The sequence below is a fragment of the Suillus subaureus genome, assembly GCF_016647635.1.
Source record: "Suillus subaureus strain MN1 chromosome Unknown BJ212scaffold_27, whole genome shotgun sequence".
Classification (NCBI taxonomy): domain Eukaryota; kingdom Fungi; phylum Basidiomycota; class Agaricomycetes; order Boletales; family Suillaceae; genus Suillus; species Suillus subaureus.
The window spans coordinates 521,079-544,869 of NW_024538583.1; the positions used below are offsets into that span (position 1 = coordinate 521,079).

Genomic DNA, 23,791 nt, shown 5'->3' on the forward strand with positions numbered 1-23,791 from the left:
GTCGATCTTCATCAATTCGTAACCTTTTTCTGGGGACAATGGAGGACTTGGTGGATTAGGAGGTGGTCGTCCCTTTGGTTGTCGCCCTTTCTCCTTCTTGTCTTTCTTGAGTACTGGTGAGGGAATTGGAACGAAGGGGTTCATGAAAGTTTCTGTTGAAGCGGAGGCACACGAAGAAATTGAAGCTATCTGGGATGACGAGCCTGTGTCTGAGGAGAGCCTTCCTCGGCTGCGCTTCTTGAGGATGTCGGTCAACTTCTTCATTTTGCCTCTGCGGAGATCGCTCGAACTGCCCTGCTCGCGCAAGGAGAATTCGGAAAGCGGCTGACCATAGAAGTCAATTTGTGATTCGGCTCCTCCACGGTTGGGGTAGAGGATGCTGCTGGAACTTCCTTGCCGAGAAGAGGTGAGGGATGAGAATGACGCCTTGCTCAAACCCAAGGAACGTTTGATAAGGCTTGGTGAAGTAAACTATAAAGAAAGGAATATTTAATTTTGTTCACTAGAGCATCAAAGACAAGCCTTAGAAGATACGATGCGCCCGATGCACGCGGTGGATCACGAGGGGGTGGAAAGACTCACAGGCTCTTCAGTAAGAAAGGGGGCGATCTCTGGGTGGTCCCCAGATTCTGGTTTCAGAAAATCTGAGGGTACAAAACGTTGATGCGAGAATTGAATTGTGGCATCCTGCTCTGGAAAAGATGATGGTTCGGAAAGAATCAACTCTGTGTCAGACCCGTGGTCATTCGAAGGAAGGTAAATGACATCCATGAGAGCGGCTTCTAGTCAGACACTGTATTTGATGATTCCCAGAGCTGGAAGATGCACGCTGGCAAACGGTGACCTAGCGTCAACCTGAGAGTGGGTCGCTAGAAAGACAAAAGAGAACAAAGATGAAGATCAGAAAGAAACTAAGGACAGGTTTCTCACCAAAAAGCGTGGCGAGACTAATTACAGGACTCCCAGTTCAGGACGGGCTGGATCCCAGGACTTTCAAACTACCCAACAGCCTTGCACAGGCGTTTGCCCGAGAACGATATTAATATTATTCCGTTCCCCATAATCCTTCCTTTTTGGGTTCTTTACAACACCCGTCGGAGTATCTGCCGGATTCCTCCGGTACGGAGGTTAATTATTCATAAATGGTATGTTACTCCGTCATCACTCCGGTTTTGGTCCGGGCCGACGGGGCTTGGCTCGGAGAGTGCATCGCAACTCCAGAATAACAACGACACTGCTAGCCCCAATTGCTGCGGGCTTCATCACGACCATGTCCTCCACAACGATGCCTTCATCCTCAGTGTCGTCTGTGACGTCCCCCGCCACTACTTCTGGTTCAAGCACTACCTTTCAATTACCCTCGAGCCTTAAAGTAGGCGGTTCATTCTAGGTTTTACTGCCCAGCCTCAGTTCATTAACCCAGGTCGTCGGAATAATACTCGCAGTTACGAGTGGCTTGTTGATTGGCTCCAGTTTCGTCTTCAAGAAAAAGGGCTTGATGCGCTCGCAGGCCGGGCATGCAGCAGGCGAAGGTGTCGCGTACCTCAAATCTGTGAGCCATCCCCGCCACCCCTCGGCCTGTTATTGACATTTGCTCTCAAAGCCATTATGGTGGACAGGAATGACAAGTGAGTTCCCGTGTCCTGCTACTTGCGCTGTGCATAACATCGAATCACCAAGTGATGATATGTGGAGAGTTGTGTAATTTTGTTGGTATGTCACTTGAACTCTAACTCTATTATATGCTGATCCTGCAAAGCATATGCGTTTGTTGAAGCACTTATTGTGGTGCGTCTGAGACAAATCATTATCTGTCATACCTTCACCATGACGTCCCAAGACTCCTATGGGCGCACTATCTGTTGTAATATGCGCCATCCTATCTTCCATCTTTCTCAACGAGAAACTTACCTTTTTCGGATGGCTGGGTTGTGCCCTCTGTATTGTAAGCATCACCAATCTCTTGTCTTTTCATGTACCAACGTTTGCCAGATTGGTTCCACTATCATTGCTCTCAACGGTAAGCAGTATACCGAATGTGTATCATATACCAAAGCTTATTTCTGGTGTATAAGGCCCACAAGAGCAAACACCTGGTGAGATAGAGCAATTTAAGAAACTCTTCTTGGCGCCTGGTTTCCTCGGGTACATGTCTGTCCTGATCATTATCGCCCTCTCTATTATTTTTTACTTCGGACCCAAGTCAGTCACATTTCACATGCTATCTCTTTCTTTTCCCTCTATTTATCTTTTCCTTTTTAGATATGGCAAGAACAACATGCTCTGGTATATATCTGTGTGCAGCACTATCGGCGGCATCAGTGTGAGTGTCACGACCGGGCTCGGTTCAGCCATAGTCACCTCCATTATGGGAGATAATCAGGCAAGTTGTTGCAATTATCATGATGTCACAGTATTTGATGGTACCACAGTTCAAAAACTGGTTTATATACTTTTTAATGGCTTTTGTGGTGATAACACTACGTGCGTCCTTAATATGCCTTCCTTTCGCTGTACTAACACGACGCAGTCACGGAAATTTATTACCTGAATATTGCCCTTGCGCTATTCAATACTGGTGAGTGAAAAAATAATTATATATGTGTGTGCTTGGACTCAAGTATTACACTTTGCAGCTATGGGTAAGGTTTTTTTCCCGCCAACACTCACCGCCCGACTGATTTGATCTGAACCATCGTAGTAACGCCCACGTACTACGTTTTATGTACGTGACTTACGGCCAGTCACGTTACTGATTGACATTAACCCCTTCAAACAGTTTCATTTTGCTCAATGGTCACAACCATCGTGCGCACAGCCACAGTTATCAATACCGCCTGATCACTTACCTATCGTTATAGGTCCTCTTCCAAGGGCTCAGCTCCTCTGTCTCGCAAATTCTTACCCTTGTCCTGGCCTTCCTCACAATATGCGTGGGCATCACGATCCTCCAAATGTCCAAGATCGACCCTACGCATCTGAAGCTCGATCGGCGGTCCACCATGCTCCTTCAAGCCTCTCGCGCACCCACGGAAGACGCTGAGGAGAAGGGTATTGCCGGTATGGAAAACGCCGGCATCGAAGCGTTACGTGGCACGTTCGGCACCATGAGCAGCATCATTCGCGCCCGTTCAGCACGGACGATGAGCCAATCAAGCAGGCACGCGAGCTCCTCTCTTCAGGCGCGTCCAGATGACGGTCTTCCTTCCACGCACACGAATAACGCGTATGATGGGTTGACACGTCATCAGCTATATGATGCCCCTGTGCCGCGGCTGTCCGAGACAGATCGCGCGTCGTCACTATCGTCTAGATCAACAACACCATACAGCCCGCGGAGACCAGCCATCAAATTTGGATCGCAAGATCTTGTGCATTCGTACCGCCCGCCAGGTAGTGGAGATGCGGATGCCACGCATGAACACAGGAACGCTGTGCACTCCACACCGCCAATACAAACAAACTCATCATTCCTGTATCCTCCACCACCAAGCACCGACACTTCGTTAATGCTGGGTAGTTCGCAGTCGCTAGTTGTACCACCACGTGCAAATGATGAGCCACCAGCACCCACTGTGTCGACAATGTACCACAATCCAATCAAAAGCGATCCATTTGAAACCCCAACAACTCCCACGATGACCGGATTCCCCTCGTCGTCTGACATGCTACCAAATAACTCTCCTCCGCGAAACTATCGGAGCCAGGAGGATGCACGCTCCACGGAACGCACACGACGTAGCTCTTCAGCGGGCCAGTCGCGGCGATACCCAAGAGGTTTAGATGACGAAGAGGAGAGGGTAAGCCTGTGGGAGCGGACCTCACAGGAGATGTCCGAGGAAGAGGTCGAAGATTCATCGCCTCCGGCCCAGGGAATTAGGCTGGTGAAGCCTAGTTCTAAGACATGGATTTGATAAGGGGTGTACGATCAGAAATGGACTGCTTTTTGCTATTAGACATCTTGGACTGATGGAGTTGTTGTATCTATTTGCATCTGGAACTTCTTGCACGCTCAAGCTTCTGAATGCCGAGTAGAGGCATAAGATGAGATGGATCACATAGTAACACATTGATTGCAAACCTCCAGAGTAAGCTTAGGGCGCAACTGCGGAAAACCCACGCAATTACAGTGGTGAACAACTTGAGGACCATTTATTGTGAAAGTCGTATGCTATGGCCATGGATGACCGTGTAATTAAACTGCAATAAGTAAGTACAGCTAAGTTGGTACACTATGGCAAATCTTTTTGAAACGTATTACAGCTACTTTCATATCAATAGACCAGATTTCTCTTATCGCTTCTATTTGCTGGACGAACAAAAGAGTCCTGCTTATTACGATAACCTCGGTCGGGCGAAATATTCTTGATCAATTGGCAAAGGCGTTCTGCCTGTAAACCGCCGTATACTATGCTGCACATGCACACTCCAGCTAGTAGCTCGCTTACCGTGGCTGTCAAACAGCGATAGTTCATGGGCCTGCCCACATGTCGCGGCTGGTCAAATTTGTGCACACTTGTTGTGCGATCTTGTATGACCACAAAACTGTACAATGTATTAAAAAATGTGAGACATAGCTAGTCGCCAGCTACGGGCCTGCAGGGAGGTCGTCAGAAGCAGCGAACTCCCAATCGTGAGTTTCTTGCCATTCTGGGGGTATCTCGCCCTTATTCCGCCCGAACAGTGTGGTAAAAGGCGGGACCTGTTATTTATCCAGCTCCACAAGTAAATAGAAGCGGAAAGACGAAAGAAATCGAGTACACGATACTGGCCATGCAAGTATACATCAGCCACCAGCAGCCAAACTCAACTTTGTCCAAATCATGTAAGTGTCATGACTTTGAAGTTTAACCTTTCAGGAGTCCGTCATGTTGGACAACCTCCAACCCTAGTCTTCCCCGTCTTGGAACGTCATTCAGGGTATCTTAGCTTTTGAAAACAACATGGTTATAGGGTAGCTGTGACATGGCAAAAGACAACAAAAGAGGGTAATCCATGGTGTGGGTATATGGGTATATGGGTATACTTGTGCAAAAGAGCGGACGAGCCTATACAGCGCTATTGATGGCATCGACGAGGGTATCGTTGTAGTCTCCACCGGCCTGCCACATAGCATATCCCAGCAGCCCAGTATTTTTGATGTATGCGCCCTTGGCTGCGAACGATTTTGCATTGTCATAGGAAATCATGACCTCGGACGTTTCGTTGTAAACGTAGGGCTGACAACAAGTCCATCAGGAACGGAAATAGTTCCTTGTTCAGGGGTGTACGCACCGTTTGGCTGCAGGAGTCAAATCGATAGTAGATACCTTGGGCAGTCGTACCTTCCGAGTTGAGGAAACCACCATTGATCAGTCCCCAGAAGTTGAAGGTACCTCCAGATCCTTGGTAAACACCACAGGAATCCACGCTCCCGGTATTATCCCACGCATCCCCTACGGGCTGATTAGATGAATTGAAGGCGGGGTAAGCGGCTAGCGTCTTCGTGCCCGACACGAATGCTTCAGAGGAGTTGACACTATAAGAGTGTCCATACGACGGAACACCCAGGACAATCTGATCAAGGGGCATGCCTGCATTTGACCAAGCCTTCACTGCGGAAACAGCTGAGCCTTGCTGCTCAGATGAGCTCGCACAGGAATCATCGAGTGGGGCGTTAGGGCCAACACTAGAGGACCATGAACCCCAAATATCATAGTCCATGATAGCAATGTAGTCAAGAACCTCTGCAAAGGCAGAGACATTAGTCGACGGGTTGCCATTGGAATCACGAAATGGTGTCACAGACACCGCTGCCGATATGGTGAGATTGCAGCTCTCTTCGCGAAGTTCCTGGAGAAAGGAGAGAAAATTGGCGGTGTCATCAGAGTTGACGATATTACAACCAATGCCTTGTTTATTTGGATACTCCCAGCTAAATCAAAGGTGGGTCGGAGATATTTATATGATAGCTGACATACATACTCAAAGTTGATACCATCCAGATCATACTCATCGACAAAGTCTATCACAGTGTTCACGAATGCACTGCGATTCTTCGCTGTTGCGACGTTGGAAGAAAAGTAAATGCTGCCACCCCAACCTCCAATAGCAATATGGGCTTCAACGTCCTGACATGACATCAGCTCAGTGATCAAACATGCACACGAGTTATCATTCTTACGTGTGCATGTGCTTCTGTCACAAAGGCAGGAAGATACTCGCCATCCGACCCTTCAAGTGATAAACTGTTCACATCTGAAGTTGTTGTTCTAGAAATGGTCCATCAACATTGTCGTCATAGTCTGCCACGGCATGGTAGCCTCCACTCACGCAAAAGAATAATACATCGTGTTGTACTTGTCCCAACTGATATCAGACGGCGGGTATGCGTCAGTACCAGTGGCATGCCAGCCAGCATACCAGGCACCAGCAACCTTGGATGCATAAGCAGAAGACAGGAGCGTAAGGGAGGTCGCTAGCAGCAGCAACATGGTGCACGACGCTGAAAAGGTGTGTTCCCGTAAGCAGCGAAAATGACCTCGGCACTGTACTTATACTGGGTGACACCATGACTGGTAGCAATGGCTGGGATCCGAGTAAGCGCAGAGTTGTACCCGAGAGAAGTTGTCATCTCTCAACAATGAACGAATATTTCTCCAATTGGAAAAAAATGACGTCCATGCTTGTAATGAATCATGACATGCACCAATTGCAACGACATGAAACAACCTGCACAGGGCAAAATCAGCACTTGAAACAACCGCAAAGTTTGATACCTCAACTCGAAGTACTCACCAACTTCAAAGTTGTGGCAAGTGATCAAACGGTCCGGTCTGGACCTTAGCGGTCAATGATCATGTAATTTCGCTTCAAATACGAGTTCCAAGCGATCCTTCCTGCAGCCTAACGGGATATTCGGTACCATTGGGTGTATCATTTTCGACAAATCCATATTAGTCTCGATACTGACGTACGTTTACGAACTTGAGAAGTACTTATTTTAGCACAGCCACATATATTTTCATGCATGCCATCATAGGGGAAGTGGGTTTTGTGCTTTGACCGTCTCTTAGGAAGTGTTTGTACTGATGGGGATTGTTGACCTGGGCGTAATTTCTTAGCAGTGTTCTAGAAGTGCTACCCCCCTGTCATGCATGCGTACATCGTAGGGCCCAGGCCCAGAGATGAGTGAATCGTGTGGTTTTTGCCTCTAGAAAATCTTGGTCCGACCTGAGTCACTCGCAGTGTTTCTAAATGAACATTCTGCATGCGTTATCCATATGGTATTGGTAATGAAATAAATAATATTTGGGAGTACCGGCCTCCGGTATGGTATTATCCTGTAGGCCTCGGGTATGTCGGAGCATGCGTGCGAGGTGATATACACACTTGTCCTTATTTATGTTCGGGGATAAAGCGCTTCAACCTAAGTACTGTCTCACAGGTAGGCTTTCATCCCGCACAGGGGTCAAAAAAATGAATTCGTCACAGGCCCAGGATGATCTTTCGCGAGGCCTGTCAGGACCTGCAGGTCGGCTACCAGCTTGACAAAAGATGGTGCGGAAAGACAGACGAGTGCTTCACACCGAATGTCAAACCAACCGATCATGTTCGAGTCAGTCGTCGACATACCAAACGGATATCGCACCACCACAAAGGAGTACAGGTCCTTCCACGTAGCTACATAATGACTATGTGCGAGACAGCCAGCCAGTAAACTAAATAACAGCGTTGACCGAATACATGAGGTATAATGGGATAAGCGAAACGAAAGCGACGAAAGCATAGCGACGACAACATGCAAATATGCAGATGTGACGAACATACAATAACCGATTCACACCATTACGGCGATGAGCAATGCGAATGGACGGGACAAATTATCCAAGGAAAAGACTCAAAAGGCAGATCAGGGAACGGGGACTATGGCCGTTTGTCTACAGATCGTTTCCGACCCGGTCTTATCACTTTTGGACTCCCTGTATTGATCTCGGGTGGCGGAGAGCCGCTTCCTCGGGGAATCAGCGACCGGCGCTTCCTCATTCCCCGACGCGACTCTAGCGGATACTCGCATTTCAAATGCCTACGAGCGCACTGACTGGGAAACAAAGACACGAAAGTCAGCCAAGTGTCGAAATAATTGATGGTGGCGCGGATATCAGCGAACAGAAAAGTGGTGTTAATTGAGAAATCAATCGCACGAAACCGGCAAATCGTTACCACGCCGATAAGGCGTGAAGAAGCAAGGAACACATAATAGTACATTCCTGAATGGGGTGAGGGGACCGTGATACTCACTTGCATGTCTTGTCTTTGCTACCCGGAACGGGTGGACCACATGCGATCTTTCGGCCTCGGCAGAATAGGCATGCGAGCGCCGGTTTCTTATCCATCGATCGTTTGGGGTGCGGTGGCGGCGATATTCGTAATGCCCCCCTCGGGGACGGTGAACGCTGATAAGGGGATCCCGTCCTTTCGCCATGAGGGTGCGATGGAGTTTCGCTTGGGGAGTGGTAATGGTGTTGGTTTGTATGAATGAATGCTGGAGTGGGTGATTCGACCTCGACGAACATGTAAGACTGGCTAGGGACAGTCATTGGGGCTTCCGATGCATCACGATGCGAAGTAGCCGAGAAAGTCGCACTACGAGGGGAGTACGGAGGGGGAGAATGTGACATTGTATCCCGAGGTGAATAGGGTTGGAATTTATTAGGGGGGACCGAATGAACGGGAGGCGGATATGGTAGGTGATCCATAGGCGGCTCGGCGTCCAATGTTAAGAGGTTTGGTTTTATATCTTCACTCTCATGGACCATGGGACTTAGTGCCCCCACTGAGATGGCACCATTGTACACACACGCCGGTTGTCGAGAATGATGCAAGACGGGACTTGAGTCCGAGGGATATGAAAGGCCCCCACATGCCTTATAAGTAACAATCATGCGGTCAAAAATAGGGCACTAGTGACTTCATAGAAGACTCACCTGCTGTGTCAAACTCGAATTGTGTTTCATGGGGTTCACGGCACTGTGCCCTGCAGCAGGAACTGTAGCAGAAACACGTGTACCGCTAGGCGCCTGTGAAGACGTTGAAGTAGACAAGTGTCCGAGAGAGTTGACTAGTGTATATGATTTCGAGATCTGAAAGGAAGATGGATGGCCATGAGGAGCATACTGAGTGGCAGTCAAGCACGATGAGGAATCGTTGCCTGGATGCATGTGGGTTTGGCCTTGCAAGCTCCAACCACCTTGATCCGAATCTTCGGGGAACGGGATAAGAACAGGTTGACCGTACATTCCAAAGAATTGATGATCTGATTCGTCCAAAGAATTGAAGTATGCACCTGATTGAAGTTCTTCGAATGTAAATGCCCGTTTCACTTTGACCTATGATCAACTTGGGTTAACTACGATCGGATGGTTGCTATTGGATAAGAAGACTTGCACTAATATCAAAACCTTCTGCATAACCATTAGATGGCCTAGATGCCACATGGGATGATTGGCTGAGTGCGTCACAGGGTATAGGGTTTTGTGAGCTGGATGATGCGTTTTGCTGAGCATAATGCCAATATCGAGCGTCTTCAGGATGGGTATGAGGCGATAGAGAAGACATGAAGAAAGGGAAAGGGAGGGGGAATGTTTTGAGTGGTCAGTTGACGGCAGGGGATAAATCTCCAGTTTTCAAGGGAGTGAGTGTCTTTTATATATTAAGACTCACTGAAAAAGGTACATTGCATATTTGGTAACATAAGAACTCGGGTTCATTTGGAGTACTAGTTTGTACTAAGCTAGTCTGAGTTTAGGAACCCACGCCTTTGTCAGGCTCGAAGTCAGACGACGAAAGCTGTCAACGATTACAGCAACAAGTCTTCATCAGTTTTCCGTAATAATTCTCGTAAGCAAAATCACCCACACCTCCATTTTGAACCAGAAACTTTGATATCTTCAATTCATATTCCCCCCATTCAATGAAAATACTACAGCCAGCTGCCGTCGTTTCATGTGTCACATCCTGATTAATCCAAACAATTTAATTTTTAAAAATCGCACCTCAAAAAAACCTCCCTAAATTTCACGACTGCCATTCTTTTTCCCCGCAAGTGGCTGACGTGAGGATAGGATAGGACTGGAATTGGGTTTTACTTGGCGCTTCACGAGAGAGGGAGCAGATCGCCAGAGATCCGATCTTGTACTCTATCTAGATGGCAGCTTCCATGGTTTTCCCATCCTCCCATGTAATCATTTAAGATCAAGCTCGAGAAGCAGTTGCCAGTCGTCAGTCTTCTGTTGACTGTATTACTTGATCTTGGAGCAGCTTTGCGACTGCAAGTATACCGAGTGAGAGACTCGTTCCAACGTTATGACACGCGTTTACCTGCGGTCCGCTTAGCACTATTGTCACCGAAACCATAGAACAACGAGGGTAACTTCCCCATCGGTAGCTTTTCACCGAAAAAATCGCACAATTGCTTTCCAACTTTGAATATAAGTTTGTCAAGTAGTATGGTTACGCTCGCTGGAACTCTCCGACTCGCCGATTCAGAGACTTAGATCACACCTCGGCGGAATGCTGCTAAGCTCCAGTATACACATACAACTTGCCTGTCCTTCAGATGATCACACTCTCAAATAACAGAAATCTCGTCGTACAAAGTAGTTGCAAGACTCGATGTCTGGGATGTAGTTATGTAACTAGATCCTGAGTCTGACTATTTCTTCCAATCGGAGTCCAAGTTGGCAAGTTGGTGCTCATGACACGGCGTCTCGGGCCTCAGGAAAGTCGATAGGCTCCACTGTGCGGGCAGCTTCTCCATAACTGAGCACGCCAACATATGGCATGACATTATATTTGAGGGAATATTGAGCGGAAAGTACGTTGCTATCCAAAAACGAGTCGTCAGTATGAAAATAACACGGAGTGGACCATGAATCCGTTATCGGATCCTGACTCACCTGAAAGAACCCGACAGGTCGCGAAGTCTGTACTTGTCTTTCTGTACAATGTCGATCGTAGCGTCCTCTTGTCTCCGCACAATGCGATCCCAAACAACAACGGTATTGTTGACCTTTAGAAGTGCGTCAGACAAAGGATACCACACTATGCTTAATCTCGCCCGCCCGTATGTATAAAGTATAATGATAAATTACTTACTCCTTGTGCGTTCGTGTACTCTGCTTCAAGGTACACGAATAACTGCTTCGTGTTCCAGTTAAAAAGTGGCGTAAGGTCTGGAGCGGTACGTAGCGATTGCAAAATCAGATCACGTATAAGAAACCGCGATTGCAGGACAGAAAGTGGTGGATCCCCGGTGAGGCTCTTCCGCTGTCATCGCGATGCAAAATACGTACCGGCCGAAAGGTTAAATTTAACAAAACCAATTTCCTCGTTTTTGAAAGGATAGCGTCTCGTTTTGGAGTGGAACCTAGGGAATGTCAAGATAAGTCACTGACGTGAGATACACAACGAAGACAAGACTCTATAGTCACAAGCCCGATGCAAGAAATCGAGTCACTTACACCTTCAGAGAGACAATATCCAGGTTACCCTTGGGATCCGCATTGAAGAGGAAGGAGGAAAGAGCTACAGCTCCAAGCAAAACCATAACACACGTTGACCAAAAAGCAGATACGCTATTGACTCGAGCGTAAATGCTATGCATCTTGTAGCGCGCGCAAGAGATTGAAGAAGCTGAAGTGAAGGAACAAACAAGTAGCTGCCAGCCACGGCAGACAGACGTCACGTCTGCACCAACGTGGCCCATATGAATACCACGACTTCCATTTTAGGCTATTTTTGGTTTATCGTTAAACTTGGAAGCTCAAAGAGTTTTGAGCACAACAGCCAAACGACATGTGCCCGACAATTCACTTCACGTTGATAATTAATACTGCATGCCGGTGCGTTCGAAAACACGTGTGTTTGCAGCTTTTTTTGTCTCATGAAGGAGCTTATTGGTGAGGCGTATATATTTAAATTCGTGCCAACTACTTAGCGTTACTCTCCCCGAGCTGATGGGTCATAGTCAGAGCTCTATGAAATATGAACGCTATTGAGTGTCTACCATCGCTGTCAGACGATCTAATCAATTTCAGGTCTCATTCCGATCATGACGAGCATACATGCAGGCAGCAAGTTCCTACATTGGCCCGGGCTTACAAGATAGATAACGGGCGATGTTGTCATATGAAAATGTTCCATGCCATACACTAGTCCATACCTTTGCCATTATTGGAGCAGCATCCTCGATCGATGGCTGGAGGACTCAACAACACTGTACGGTATGCTTCCAACATGGCTTCAATCATATCGCCTGCAGTATACCGCCAGGACATCTAGTCCCACTCAAGCACAGATATTTCTGCTTCCAGAGGGCGCTGCTGTACTGCCGAAAATGCATGTCTTGCCTGGCCTGCCATTCGTATTTGGTTTGGTCTATCTCCGGACTCATTTCATTTCACGAGAGGCAATCTGACTGCGTGATTACCTAGGGCTGCTGCATCTATCGTCTTCCGATATCCTTCTAGTTCCCAGTCGTTTGCTTCGGAAGATGCGCCACCAGTCTAGGTCATCACAACACCGTCGTCATGATATACACCCATCGAACGTGCGTATCACAATCAATTTCTGCTTAGCCTCAGCGCTTGACAGGCTGGGTGTCTTGAGCATGCCGTAAGTCACCAAATATCTTATCTGATGTCCATGCTCGAATATTGCTTGTCTTTTCCTTTTTGTCTGCATTATATGATCGTGGGGCGATAACTGCGCCCGGTGCCAATTTGGCATTTCCATGAAATCATGCGCGCTCGATGTATCCTTCATTTCCACATACAATTGCTGATTTCTGAGCACATGTGGAACAGCTCCAAGGCTATTCGGATCTTTCATAGATGGTGATAGTAGTTGACATGTTGGCGGTGTTCCATTTCATAGACTCACAGTGCTTTATCTTCCCATTGTTGGTCGGATCTTGAAGCAGCCTAACTATTGAGTATCCATATGTCCAGTCATTTTCTAAATGTCCATCGCGCGGAGAAGGCTGTTAATTTATTTCAACTTCCTACCCCACTACAGATTGCCCCAGGGCCCATCATTCTTATTTTCATTGTTCGGGTTCGGTGTCCTCACCGGCCATAGGCTAGAAAGAAGGGACAGACAGATAGTGGCGGCTCTACGTTTTCCTGGTGACCCTGAGGGATATCTTGTTAATTGCCGTCCGAGCACCGGAATATTTCTCAAAGGATAAATTGACCATACATGGAAGATCTTCAGGGCTGGGAATAAGTCTTCGGGTGGAAACGGGGGTGCTGTTGTCTGCCTCTGTACCTTCCCCGAAATGGCAGGGAGAGTCCAGTAATGAGGGATAACAACTTCTGACAAGAATGCAACCTATAGCAGCCAAATCGATGCGAGGCAAAGTCACCCTTGAATAAGTATGAATCCCAGAAGTACACACATCCCTCGATCATCCTAGCATGCATACGCTAGTCTTCCTCCTGCTTGAGACCTGTGCTACTTGGCACCCATACCAGGTCTTCCTCATCTTTCTCACTGTCACCTGCCGTACCTTCGTCATCACTACTGAGTGCCCAGTCTCCTTCGATCTTCCTATCCAAAGTTGCGATCTTCGCACCACGAGCACGAAGAAATGCGATCACCTCGCGTGCTCGCCTGTATCCTTTGGCGTCAGATAATGCATCGCCGTCTCTCCCATCGTCTGTCGAAGAGGTGGGTGAATTTTCTTCAACCCAGCCGAACCTCTTTGCCAAGTGGATGCTCGCGATCACGTTCTTCCCATCTCCGCTTGCCTCTAAGGTCGTCAGGAACTCAGCAAGAGCCTTCACAGCCTCTCCGCGTGCCCGGAGCAGATGCTTCATGATTCTTCTTGATGAAGGCCTCCGACGGGGTGCGTTCTTGACTGGCGGCTCATCGGTAATCTGTGTTGGTAAGGAACGTAGCGTCCCCGATGATGTACCCGGAGTGGACGAGTTTCCACGATTCTTGTCGATCCAGGGGTTCTCAGGAGGAACTAGCGGGGTTGTATATTGAGACAGTGCAGACATAGAAAGCTCCCATCGCCTAGGTGCCCAGACGCCAACAAGAACGCGCCATGCTGCAATCACACGCTTGAGACTTGATATTTATAGGTAAGCTCACAAAGATATGAAATCACAATGATTGGAAATTTACTTACTTCATGTAGATATCTGTAGAGAAGTTCCCATTGCTCTGTTAGTATAGCTCACATGCCCAAGGTTCTAAATATACGTGCCATTGATCAGTCTATTGTGATAATATGCAAACGCCCAGACTGTGAACGCTGCTACAAGAGCACCAGTGCCTGTGTACCAGAGCATTGCCCAGAGCGCCCAGAACGTAGCAGGGTAAATCATCATGCACGATAACAAGCCAAAGACGGCTTTGTTCTGTGCCTGAGTTTCCTCTTCGTGTTCAACTAAACGAGCGCCAATTCGACCCATGACATATACCGGTGTATGAAGTAAAAGGGGAATGAGGAAGAAGGGAAGACGAGTGAGGGCAGCAAGCGTGTCGCGAATAAGGACAGAGAGTGTCAACAAACGTGACGGAAGTGGGGTCGGGTGAGAGGGAGATAGCATTGGCGGAAGTGGAAGTGAAGATAAGACGGAGTTCGTAAGATTAGTAGATTGAAGAAGTGAATAATAACCCAAAAGATGGCGCCGAACAGTCGAGAAGTTTGCAGCGGCATCCGTTGTGGAAAAAAGATCAACAAGACTGACGATACGTGAGCTGCCAATACGAAGTGAATAAACAGAGGCGTACGTCTGTGAAATCGTGACAAATTCTTCGAGGTCGATTGAGCGCTCATCTTCCCAGAGAAGATCCCTTGCCATTCGAGCACTATAAAGGGTATCCCTAATTAGCACATAATTAGAGTCCGCACACACCGCAATGAAACAAAATTGAAATACCAGTCAGGAGCATTGATGGTTGCCTCAACCAGCTCCCTCTCGATAGCACGTGTGAGGCGTTTTGCCGCTGCGCGTGGCGCCCCTTCTAAATCCGAAAAAAATTGTTCTTTGTACTCGTCCATTGAAACCGGTTCACCAAACCTAATGAAATTAACGCCATCAGTCAGCACAAGTATATCTCTATGCTGACTAAAACTCACGTTATGATGACCTATGCTGGTTTTAGTGAAGACACCTTTCAAGGGATTAGGGGACATACGCTGCTTCGGTACTTGGACTTATTCGTATACACGATAGCGGCGGGAATGATCCGGACCCCAGGCCCCTTCACTCCGTTCTCCGCCGCCCATTTAGTGTATTCTAGTGCAGCCCAGGCGGCGCCATCTTTGACTTGCATGATCCTCGGCTCTGTGTAAGACGTGCCCTCCGGGAAAAGCGCAACTGCATCGCCCCGTGCAAGGGCTTCGATAGTTCCCCGGAATAGATCCTGACGGTTCTTCGACTTCCGGTCTACAGGAATGTTGCCAGACGAGTGAAGCACCCAAGAAAGGACTGGGTTCGCAAAAAGTGACGCTTAAAGTAAGGCGCAACGCGTTAACGGGATTGAGAACCGCTAGGTCGATAAGGCTTGGTTCACCTTTACTCCAGTAGTGTAGAACACGACGATGTGGGAATTTGGACGCTACGAAAGACACGATAAGCCAGCGCTAAATTACGAGAAGAACAATAAAACTAACAAAGGATAGCGGGATCGATCATCATGTTATGGTGAGTGGCAGTGCTGCAAAAGCGGGTCAGTATCGGTTCTAGACTGTCTTCAGGCGCGGCAGGTGTAGATGCAATATATGTAGGAGTCGGTAGTCACTACTGTGAATTCCTTTACGCTCCTATGCCCATCTAATTCGCCCCTCCAACTTCCAAGCGCTCTCAAAGATAGGTCCCATGCAAAGCCAAACGCGGGCTCAAGTGTCCCGGTTGACAGGCAAGTAATACAAAATACAAAACTTACACAATGATTGGTCCATCCAGTGGAACGTGCTCGCCTCCAATTACACGTACGTCTGTGAAGAACGACCAGAGAGACCAGTCTGCAATGCGACGGATAACCAAGTGTAATACTTTCGAGTCGGACATGTTAATGAGTTGGCTAGAATATAAGAGTAATAACGCGCAAATATACGTTGTGATATAGCAAGGAGAGCTGATGCGGCAGCACACAGCAGAGCTCAGCGGGGAGAGAGACTACGAACACAGGCTGCAAAATGCTGCACGGCCTGAAAAGATGCAATAACGGCAACTTTCGTGTCACAAAACACGTGCGCTAATACTCCCGCGCGGTCCCGCACAAGACGTCGGCCACTAGTGCCAAAGTACCTGCAACTTGTCTTGCTGAGCTTGGTGCTGTAACTGTATTGCCATGTATGTTACATGGTTGGTTGCCAGTGCTCACATGCCACCCAGTAGCTAGTCTCCCTTAGTCAGACCTTACAGAAGAAAGACAGTGTTCCCCTAGTAGCTGCATCAACAAATGCATATATAACAAGTATATTGACCTGCGGCCCTGTCACAGTTCTACGAGAAAACCTCCTGGAGGATCTGCGTAACGTGCGCAGAACCTGAGCTGTAAATTTAACCTCTCAGCGATGCCCAACCTCAGTTCCTACCGAATCACCCCAAATAAGGTTCATTAGCACTGAAGGCACCCCAAAAGCCCCGAGTACATTCCGAGAGCTGCCTGACGAGTCTGGCAGAAATCCCTTACCCCGACCTGAGTCCCAGATAGATGATCTGAGCATAATACAACCGTGCATCCAATCCGGTTTAGGGTTGCACAGTCTTCTGCAGTCGATGTTATTTCGCTCGCGGAAATTGGCGGAATATCTTCACATGAGCGGTTTCAAAGAGTCACAGTGATTATACACAATGAGAACTCAACTAGTACAACCAAATCATTATGTGACTTCCAGAAACGTAATAAATCCACGAACGCCTTCATGATGGACGCAACATTAGTGTGGTTGAGGAAAGAAATACACACATATGCGAAAATAAGGGGCTAAAGAGGTAGGTCCCATGACTGTGCATCGGCTATCAACAATACACTGGATCAAGCCAAAACCGCAGGTGTCAGATACAAACGGTGGGATCCGACGCAATCGCTTCCCCATGTCTATCAGCACCTTAAACTAAAGAGAGAAAGGGACTCACGCTGTTCGAAATATACCATATGCGGGAGATTGATGCCAGTCGATGCTGTGTAGAAGCCACATCAGACACGAGAAGGCACGGACACAACGGAGTAAACATACGTATGGATGCACTCCCTTCCGGGTCTTCGCTGCCCACACATCTACGTACGTGGCGCGGGGCCGCTAGACGTTGTATTAGTGGAAGTCTTTTGAAAGGCAGAGTGTTTCGAACGTGGTTCGGCGAACTGCCAATATTCCGTGCCGCTGATGACCATGTGAGCTCGTGATAATTATATAGAAAATTAGACTTTACTGATGCCTGTAGCCCAGCTTCGTAGGTATCATTGTCGGCACGCCATCTAAGTATGGCGTTAAGTTGGTTCTGAACAGAACGTACTAAAAATCACGGAACATACCGAACGAATGCACGCCTGTGGTAGCATGCGAGACCTGAGTAAGCGAGACATGCTCTCCGACTCGGAGGGACACAAGAGGATACCTCGAAAAATATTATCCATTCCGATCACAGTTTCCACAAGCTCAGCAAATGAAGGATCCCCTGTCCTTGGCTGACCTGGCGGTCATATTCAGTAACATCGCGCAACAGGGCTACAAGCTGTATTACCATATGTGAATAATCGCAGCGCAGCATCAGGGAAACTGTTCCTGATGGATAATGCTGCAATGCATGCAATGGCGCCCTGCTCGAGGACAATGACATAAGTCCTATGACAAAGAGGCACGATCCGACGCACTCCAAGCGAATGACCTGTGGGCAAAATTAATCCGTGTATATTGAGAAAAGACAGCGTGGCTTGCCGGACACTGTTACCTCATACCGCGGAAATCGTTCAAACTGCTCGCCTAAAATATTAAGCACGCGATCTCCAACGCTTCTAAAAGCATAAAGAAAGCCTGTATGCACGTGGGCATCTGTATTCTTTGGCAGGCCTGGTCCACGTAGTGGGGAAAGCACAAGGGACGTATCTACTTGCCGTCGGGTGTCAAAAGTTGCCATCTTGGAATCTTGCGCCTCGAAATTTACCAATAATCGCGCTCGCAATCTCACGGCTGCCCCTGAATGAAATCACCAGTTCTTTCCTTGTGTCATCGCGAGCAACGAATCCTTGGGTAGACGTAATTATATCTGTGAACTGCCGCGGCACGTCATTCGGGTTAATCACAAAATTATCGACTATATGCACACCTGGGTAACTAGTGTGTTTCCCATCGGACGCGGGCACAGGACTTGATATGCGCCAGATGCATACTTTGCATATCTCACAAGCTCATTGTACAATTCCTCGGGAATGCCATTATCAGGATCATGCACCGTACCTGGGAAGTGGGGCCACTTCCACTGGAACGAGGAGGAGGACGCGATTCAGATATGTCGTCGGGCGGATTGCTGTACCAATCGTCAGAATGGAGGTGTGCAGCATGGATAGACAACATACTTGTGCATGATGGTTCAGGGTCAAGTTGAAGCAAGTTGAAGCAACCAGTGAGTCTGAGACCGCTAGATCCGGCAAGCCCATCGGTAGGACCGATTATGAAGTACTGACAGTATCAAGTATATATGAAACTGCGACACATCTTCAGGCCAATATCATTAATGTAAGCCTTAGAGTCAATAATCATTCCGAGCGATCACTCTGATATTTGATTTACCTACAGCGAGCCAAAATCATATTCGTGTAACACAACAATTGATGCACATTGTCTTCGTCTCTGAGGCTGAGCTCCGCGAATTTGTTCATGTTTAATTACCGAGGTTGGACGTGCCGACGCTACACCGTGACAATACTAGCACTGTTGTGTAACTGTTGTTGTTTACTACAGAATCAACTACAACGTGGACAACCCACAGAAGACCGGGCCCAGTTAGCACTGGAGCTGATCAATGTAATCAAAATGAAAGCATGCACTCTTGACATATGATTGCAGCAAGGTGATTATGCTACCTATCGTCTACTAGAGTGGGGCATCAAGTGCGTCAAATCATTACAATGCGTAAATGTACAGAATGAATGTGATGTTTAGAATGTACAATGAATGTGAATCGTTTGCGAAATATATCAAGGAACGTTAAGTAGACGCCAGCGCCCAGATTTAATAATATATAAAATGTATGCTGGTGAGCCCAGTGACTCTATGATAATGAACAAGATATGCAACGGAACTCCGGCATGTGCTCGGTCTTCAATAAGATGAGCGTCTCCCCGAGCTACGATGCTTCACCGGTCCGCCCCTTCCACTGCTTGAACCAGGTGACATGAATCCTAGCAAGCGCTTGAAAAGAGGTTGCGGCTTCTTCTGAGCTGGTGGCTATTTTTGCGTATGACAAATTCACGATGCGAGCATAAAACAAACGACGAGCATCAGCGTCGATACAATGATGCAGGCGGACTGGTAAAGGCGCACCCCATACTGATACTGCAAACGACTGTTAGGCATGTGATGCGACTGCCCTGGGCGCGGAGGTGGGTGGTACATCGTCCGCTGGTGAGATCCGTGGGACTGCTCCGGATAATAATATGTCGGAGATGTGTATTCCCGCACGGGCTGCGATTGCTTCTGCGGATAAGGATAAGGCTGGGTGCGTTGGTAATGATGTGTAGGAGCTGCAGGTGGCGGATAGATGACTTGTAAAGTTTGCGAGCGTGATGGTGGCTTGCGTGTTGAGCCAGTACGAGAATGTGATGTAGTTTGTAAGGTGGTACGACTAGAGTGGGGGTACGACCACATTTCGACGGGCTGCGGGTGAGAGGCTGAACGCGAACGAGAAGATATGTGCCTATATGGTTCTTCCTGTCTCGCAGGAGCGATATTGAAAGTTTTCGAGCGGCTGGGCGCAGGGCGCTGCTGCCTTCCACCTGGCTCATCATAGAACGAGCGGTCGCGCATTGTGGGCGACATGGCAAATGGATTGGAATAACAATGCGCCTGAGCAGTTGTCTGGGATACCCAGTTTGAAACCCGAGCTTGTTGAGCAACATAATGCTCCCATGCTGCAGGGGAATAATCATACTCAGTCATGAGTCCTGATGGCAAGTGGTGGACAGATGCAAAAAGTGCTGTTGATATATGTACAGATGGATGATATGATATGCGGTTCCTGGAATGTGGCGTTGGCAGATGGTTCTGTATAACACGAAGACCAACTGGTGAGATTCTGAGGGCAAGGCGATATTATCAAGTAAATCGATCTTTAACCAATCTAAAGAGGCCGTGGAGAAATGATGGCTTGCTATAAATTGGCTCCAAGAGCCGGTAGGCCACCGAAAATAACGCAGAGAACAACGTTTCCTATCCACGAGGACTCGGAGGCGCAAGTCACAGTCTTATTGAAACAAACTCAGGCTAGTACTATTCTTATTGTCTTGCTTATGTAAACAACACTAACCCCCAGCCTCTAGCCAATGTAACTCAACTCCTGCGCTTGTGCTCGAACGTTTCAATTTAGTTATGTTCATGCAGTGCGTGTCCATACCAATGGCTCGCAAGCACCAGGTCCAAACACTGGTTTTGCCTGTTACTTCCAAGAGGGTTGCTGCGAGCATTTCATCCCCCAATTCAATATCCACGATCCGACGTCCGACTTTCGACGCGTTGCCTAATCCAATTGCCAGTCGAAGGTCGGTGGGCTCGCGCCTGCGTGACGAGGTTGCAGTGACAAACTCCGGAAGATAGCCGCAATATAATCCGGAGATGCGCGCTGTCTTTGTAAAGATCATTGCGGTAAGTATACTGATTATCGATGGCATCAATTCCTATCGATTCATACTCATTTGACAACGACAATGCGCCTAGCATGTGGGTTCTGAGAAATTTGGCGGTGATCCTCCTCTACGAAACTTGGCCTACGTGGCCATTTTCGAACATCGCAGCCTGGCTTTCCCTTCGACAACATCATCTCACCTCTTGTGCCTTCATCTGTAAATACCCTTATCTCGTTTGTGCGTGGTTTACCTTTATCAATTTCAATTTTCTGCCTATCGCATCCCGGAACTTCGACCTTCTGACATACCTTTTCAGACGGGAAGAGCTGGCCAAGTTCATCATCTCCCGAACGATTGACCTGTAGTCATCCTTTCTGCTCCGGACCGCTAAACGTTGCAAGATACTTTTTTTGATTGGTAAGAACGAGACTGACGGCGATGATGGAACCATATCATGCTTTTAGTATGGTCATATGGTTGATCGAAACATGTTACAGACGTTGTTGAAACACTGCCCTTTGTTGCCCTTTTGGTTTTCTTTTGTTTGGCCAATATGGCAGGTACATAGGTATGCCTATTTTATCCACCTCCGAATCACTACCCGGGCTAAGAACCCTCCATCATTCTACCTACCGTGATCAGGCAAGGTATGTCGATTACCACAGACAGACCAGCAGGGGAGACCTCCGTTCAGCTTTGCCACGCCCTATCCTACTCCCCACTGAACGCTTCCCCCAGAGCCTTGATATCACCTGGTCCAGTTTTGCAGCAACCGCCGAAGATGATCTCGTTCCAGCCTCTCCCTTTGGCCTCTTTGACGAGGCTGGCTAGATCTTCTGGCCATCGATCACTCTCCTCGGGCTCTCGGAATGCCTGAGTAGACAAATCAAATCCGCCCCCTCCGTTCGGGTGCAGAACTAGGAACAGTTTCTTATTCCCGTCCATCACCAGTTCAAAGTCTTGGAGTAACTTTGGAATATACTTGAGTGCCGTGCAATTGATTCCAATACCATTTGGTACTGGCATATTGTCGTCGCTGCGTATCATAGCGATTGCCGCCTCGCTAGCGGTATAGTGATCCCCTCCAGGTTGCCGAGTCTCTGGGTACTTGCCATTGGGAAACGTCGCAGTGATCCACCAAGGTTTGGGACTGACAATCTCCTTCATATTATTCATTGCTCGCCTGATCGCCTCTATCTCTCTCACCAGCGGCACCGTCTCAAACGCAACAAAATCAACCTTGTCCCACGTCTCTTTATCAGACGTGAACACCCGAAGTCGATCTTCGTGAAAGCGTGTCAACGCCTTTATGGAGTTATTCTTGCCTTCAATATCATCTCCGAAGGAGGTCGTATTTTCCTCCGCGTCGTTGTGTGCTCGTGGCCCGTATGGAGGAGGGTAAATCCCACCAAAATCTTGCATAGGGGCAAGTACAGCGCCAAAAGGTCCAAGGGAGAGGGCGATATGGATATCCTTCGGGCTGATATCAAGATGTTCCTTACAAAATTGATGTCTGGCTTGGTCCGCTATGTGAATGGCATTGCGCATAGCCTCAGTAGCGATTTCACGAGTGTTACCTGCACGCTCGAATGATTCGAATGCAGCCTGGTACCTGTGGATGACTGGTGCACAACTTACGAAAAAACACAGCGGAGACACTTACGTCGCTGTGAGAAGGACCCTTGATCCAGCCTCGAGGAATGCAAGATGAGCTTGTTGCAGGGTGTCTGGTGCGTCAAGGATGATACGTGCTGACCATAATGGGGTGTGCGAGATCGGGAGATGGAAGTGATCTTCTAGAGTAGTGCCCTGCAAGAGATGAGCTCGCGTGTACCAAGAAACCTGTACGGTAACTTACGAGTCCTCCATCAGATAGTAGAATTGAATCTTTAGGCATAGTGAACGCGATAATGATAATTTAAAAACGAAGAGATGCAATTAGGCTACTCCGAGTCCGACACGAAAAAGCCGCGGTGTTTTCCGATGTCGTCATCTAACGTCATCTAACGTTATAACCCCATGTTCTCCATACAAACCCCAAAAACAGACTATACCAGACAGCTGCAGATCCACCGCGATATATAAATTCTCTCTCTCCATATAGATGCTGCATGGAAGAAACTAAAAGGTCTTGCTGCTAAACATGGTGACGGTGTCGCTGCACTCAATTGAACCAATCGAGTCGCTTTATGACATTGAAACAGGTGCGGTGTAATTCTTGATACAGATCGGCCATAGAGTCCGGGTCCGAACCACAGAGAAGTCGAGATGGTAAGTTATGACTTCAAATTACAGCATCATCACGCAAGCGAGTACTAACATAATAATTTTGCAACCTTGCGTAATTGTACAAACAATAGGCAGTAGAGACACCAGGGGTCCTAGAGCCGGTTGGACGGAGAAAGGGAGGCCTGCCATCAGTAGTACGTGTCACGGTGAGCTGTTGTGTGGACGTCTGAAGATCTCAGAAGCCCCGATGTACACAGCCTAGACATCATGGCTGACTGGCTGTTAAACTCATGGTACTCTTCACTACTAGAATTTCTGCTCGTTGCGTGTGTATTCAACATGATCTCATTTCACTAGTGGCACTGAGCCCAACAGAGTTGCATCATCTTCGTCAGTGCACTCTTACGAGTCAGCGTAACTTCAAATCTTAGTTACAGTGACTCGTATCATGCTAATTGACTTCGTGAAGCACTGTCGAGCGACTTTGCAGGAGTTGATCATCCTGATCGATCCGAATTCCTTGCCATGACCCTTTACATCAGATTCCAGCGGCGAGGCATCCTCGGACTGTCTGACGTAGATGCGGGCATCGATCTCCATGAGGCTGCGCTGACGCTCCATCCCCCCGGCCATCCTCATCAATCCAGCTCTCAACAACCTTTCCCTCAGTATCCATGACCGATTCTTGCCCGACCTAGATGATGCCATCGAGCTCAGT

At 47.9% G+C, this 23,791-nt stretch overlaps 8 protein-coding genes across 8 annotated transcripts; 1 reads left to right on the top strand and 7 right to left on the bottom strand.

The window, feature by feature from the left end:
* The first annotated feature begins 1,165 nt into the window (after window positions 1–1,165).
* On the top strand, window positions 1,166–4,168 carry BJ212DRAFT_1372250 (magnesium transporter NIPA-domain-containing protein). Its single transcript, XM_041336327.1, has 15 exons — window positions 1,166–1,372; window positions 1,424–1,552; window positions 1,604–1,628; window positions 1,681–1,713; window positions 1,760–1,788; window positions 1,841–1,945; window positions 1,993–2,020; window positions 2,076–2,202; window positions 2,263–2,383; window positions 2,433–2,484; window positions 2,531–2,578; window positions 2,637–2,642; window positions 2,702–2,725; window positions 2,780–2,808; window positions 2,862–4,168. Exons 1-15 carry the CDS (start codon window positions 1,271–1,273, stop codon window positions 3,912–3,914), a joined length of 1,911 nt encoding a protein of 636 aa, XP_041190504.1. The 5' UTR covers window positions 1,166–1,270; the 3' UTR covers window positions 3,915–4,168.
* An 880-nt stretch (window positions 4,169–5,048) lies between these two features.
* BJ212DRAFT_1276967 (glycoside hydrolase family 18 protein) lies at window positions 5,049–6,473 on the bottom strand (the record flags this gene model as incomplete). The annotated part of the gene is made up of 5 exons (XM_041331320.1): window positions 5,049–5,219; window positions 5,275–5,914; window positions 5,965–6,110; window positions 6,164–6,251; window positions 6,313–6,473. 5 exons carry the CDS (start codon window positions 6,471–6,473, stop codon window positions 5,049–5,051), a joined length of 1,206 nt encoding a protein of 401 aa, XP_041190505.1.
* A 1,432-nt stretch (window positions 6,474–7,905) lies between these two features.
* Window positions 7,906–8,579, bottom strand: BJ212DRAFT_1448285 (uncharacterized protein; the record flags this gene model as incomplete). The annotated part of the gene is made up of 2 exons (XM_041338520.1): window positions 7,906–8,080; window positions 8,281–8,579. The coding sequence occupies 2 exons, from the start codon at window positions 8,577–8,579 to the stop codon at window positions 7,906–7,908; spliced, it is 474 nt and encodes a 157-aa protein (XP_041190506.1).
* Window positions 8,580–10,733: 2,154 nt separating this feature from the next.
* BJ212DRAFT_1277029 (signal peptidase 22 kDa subunit) lies at window positions 10,734–11,644 on the bottom strand (the record flags this gene model as incomplete). The annotated part of the gene is made up of 5 exons (XM_041331328.1): window positions 10,734–10,863; window positions 10,938–11,050; window positions 11,137–11,213; window positions 11,334–11,407; window positions 11,502–11,644. 5 exons carry the CDS (start codon window positions 11,642–11,644, stop codon window positions 10,734–10,736), a joined length of 537 nt encoding a protein of 178 aa, XP_041190507.1.
* A 1,822-nt stretch (window positions 11,645–13,466) lies between these two features.
* BJ212DRAFT_1483401 (glycerol-3-phosphate-acyltransferase) lies at window positions 13,467–16,067 on the bottom strand (the record flags this gene model as incomplete). Its single annotated transcript, XM_041340603.1, has 10 exons — window positions 13,467–14,115; window positions 14,177–14,209; window positions 14,251–14,736; window positions 14,785–14,877; window positions 14,934–15,074; window positions 15,134–15,144; window positions 15,193–15,506; window positions 15,571–15,615; window positions 15,671–15,714; window positions 15,943–16,067. The coding sequence occupies 10 exons, from the start codon at window positions 16,065–16,067 to the stop codon at window positions 13,467–13,469; spliced, it is 1,941 nt and encodes a 646-aa protein (XP_041190508.1).
* Window positions 16,068–17,060: 993 nt separating this feature from the next.
* On the bottom strand, window positions 17,061–18,437 carry BJ212DRAFT_1276930 (alpha beta-hydrolase; the record flags this gene model as incomplete). The annotated part of the gene is made up of 12 exons (XM_041331317.1): window positions 17,061–17,092; window positions 17,142–17,186; window positions 17,243–17,305; window positions 17,355–17,386; window positions 17,436–17,481; window positions 17,539–17,553; window positions 17,622–17,696; window positions 17,748–17,823; window positions 17,878–17,891; window positions 17,930–18,112; window positions 18,168–18,276; window positions 18,330–18,437. Coding segments are annotated over 12 exons (798 nt in total), but the record flags the coding sequence as incomplete, so codon positions are not given.
* Window positions 18,438–19,017: 580 nt separating this feature from the next.
* BJ212DRAFT_1372324 (uncharacterized protein) lies at window positions 19,018–20,462 on the bottom strand. The gene is made up of 2 exons (XM_041336328.1): window positions 19,547–20,462; window positions 19,018–19,450 (listed from the first exon to the last, which is right to left on the bottom strand). Exons 1-2 carry the CDS (start codon window positions 20,159–20,161, stop codon window positions 19,325–19,327), a joined length of 741 nt encoding a protein of 246 aa, XP_041190510.1. The 5' UTR covers window positions 20,162–20,462; the 3' UTR covers window positions 19,018–19,324.
* A 1,093-nt stretch (window positions 20,463–21,555) lies between these two features.
* Window positions 21,556–22,741, bottom strand: BJ212DRAFT_1448288 (Homocysteine S-methyltransferase; the record flags this gene model as incomplete). The annotated part of the gene is made up of 3 exons (XM_041338521.1): window positions 21,556–22,456; window positions 22,508–22,653; window positions 22,703–22,741. 3 exons carry the CDS (start codon window positions 22,739–22,741, stop codon window positions 21,556–21,558), a joined length of 1,086 nt encoding a protein of 361 aa, XP_041190511.1.
* Between the last annotated feature and the right edge of the window lie 1,050 nt (window positions 22,742–23,791).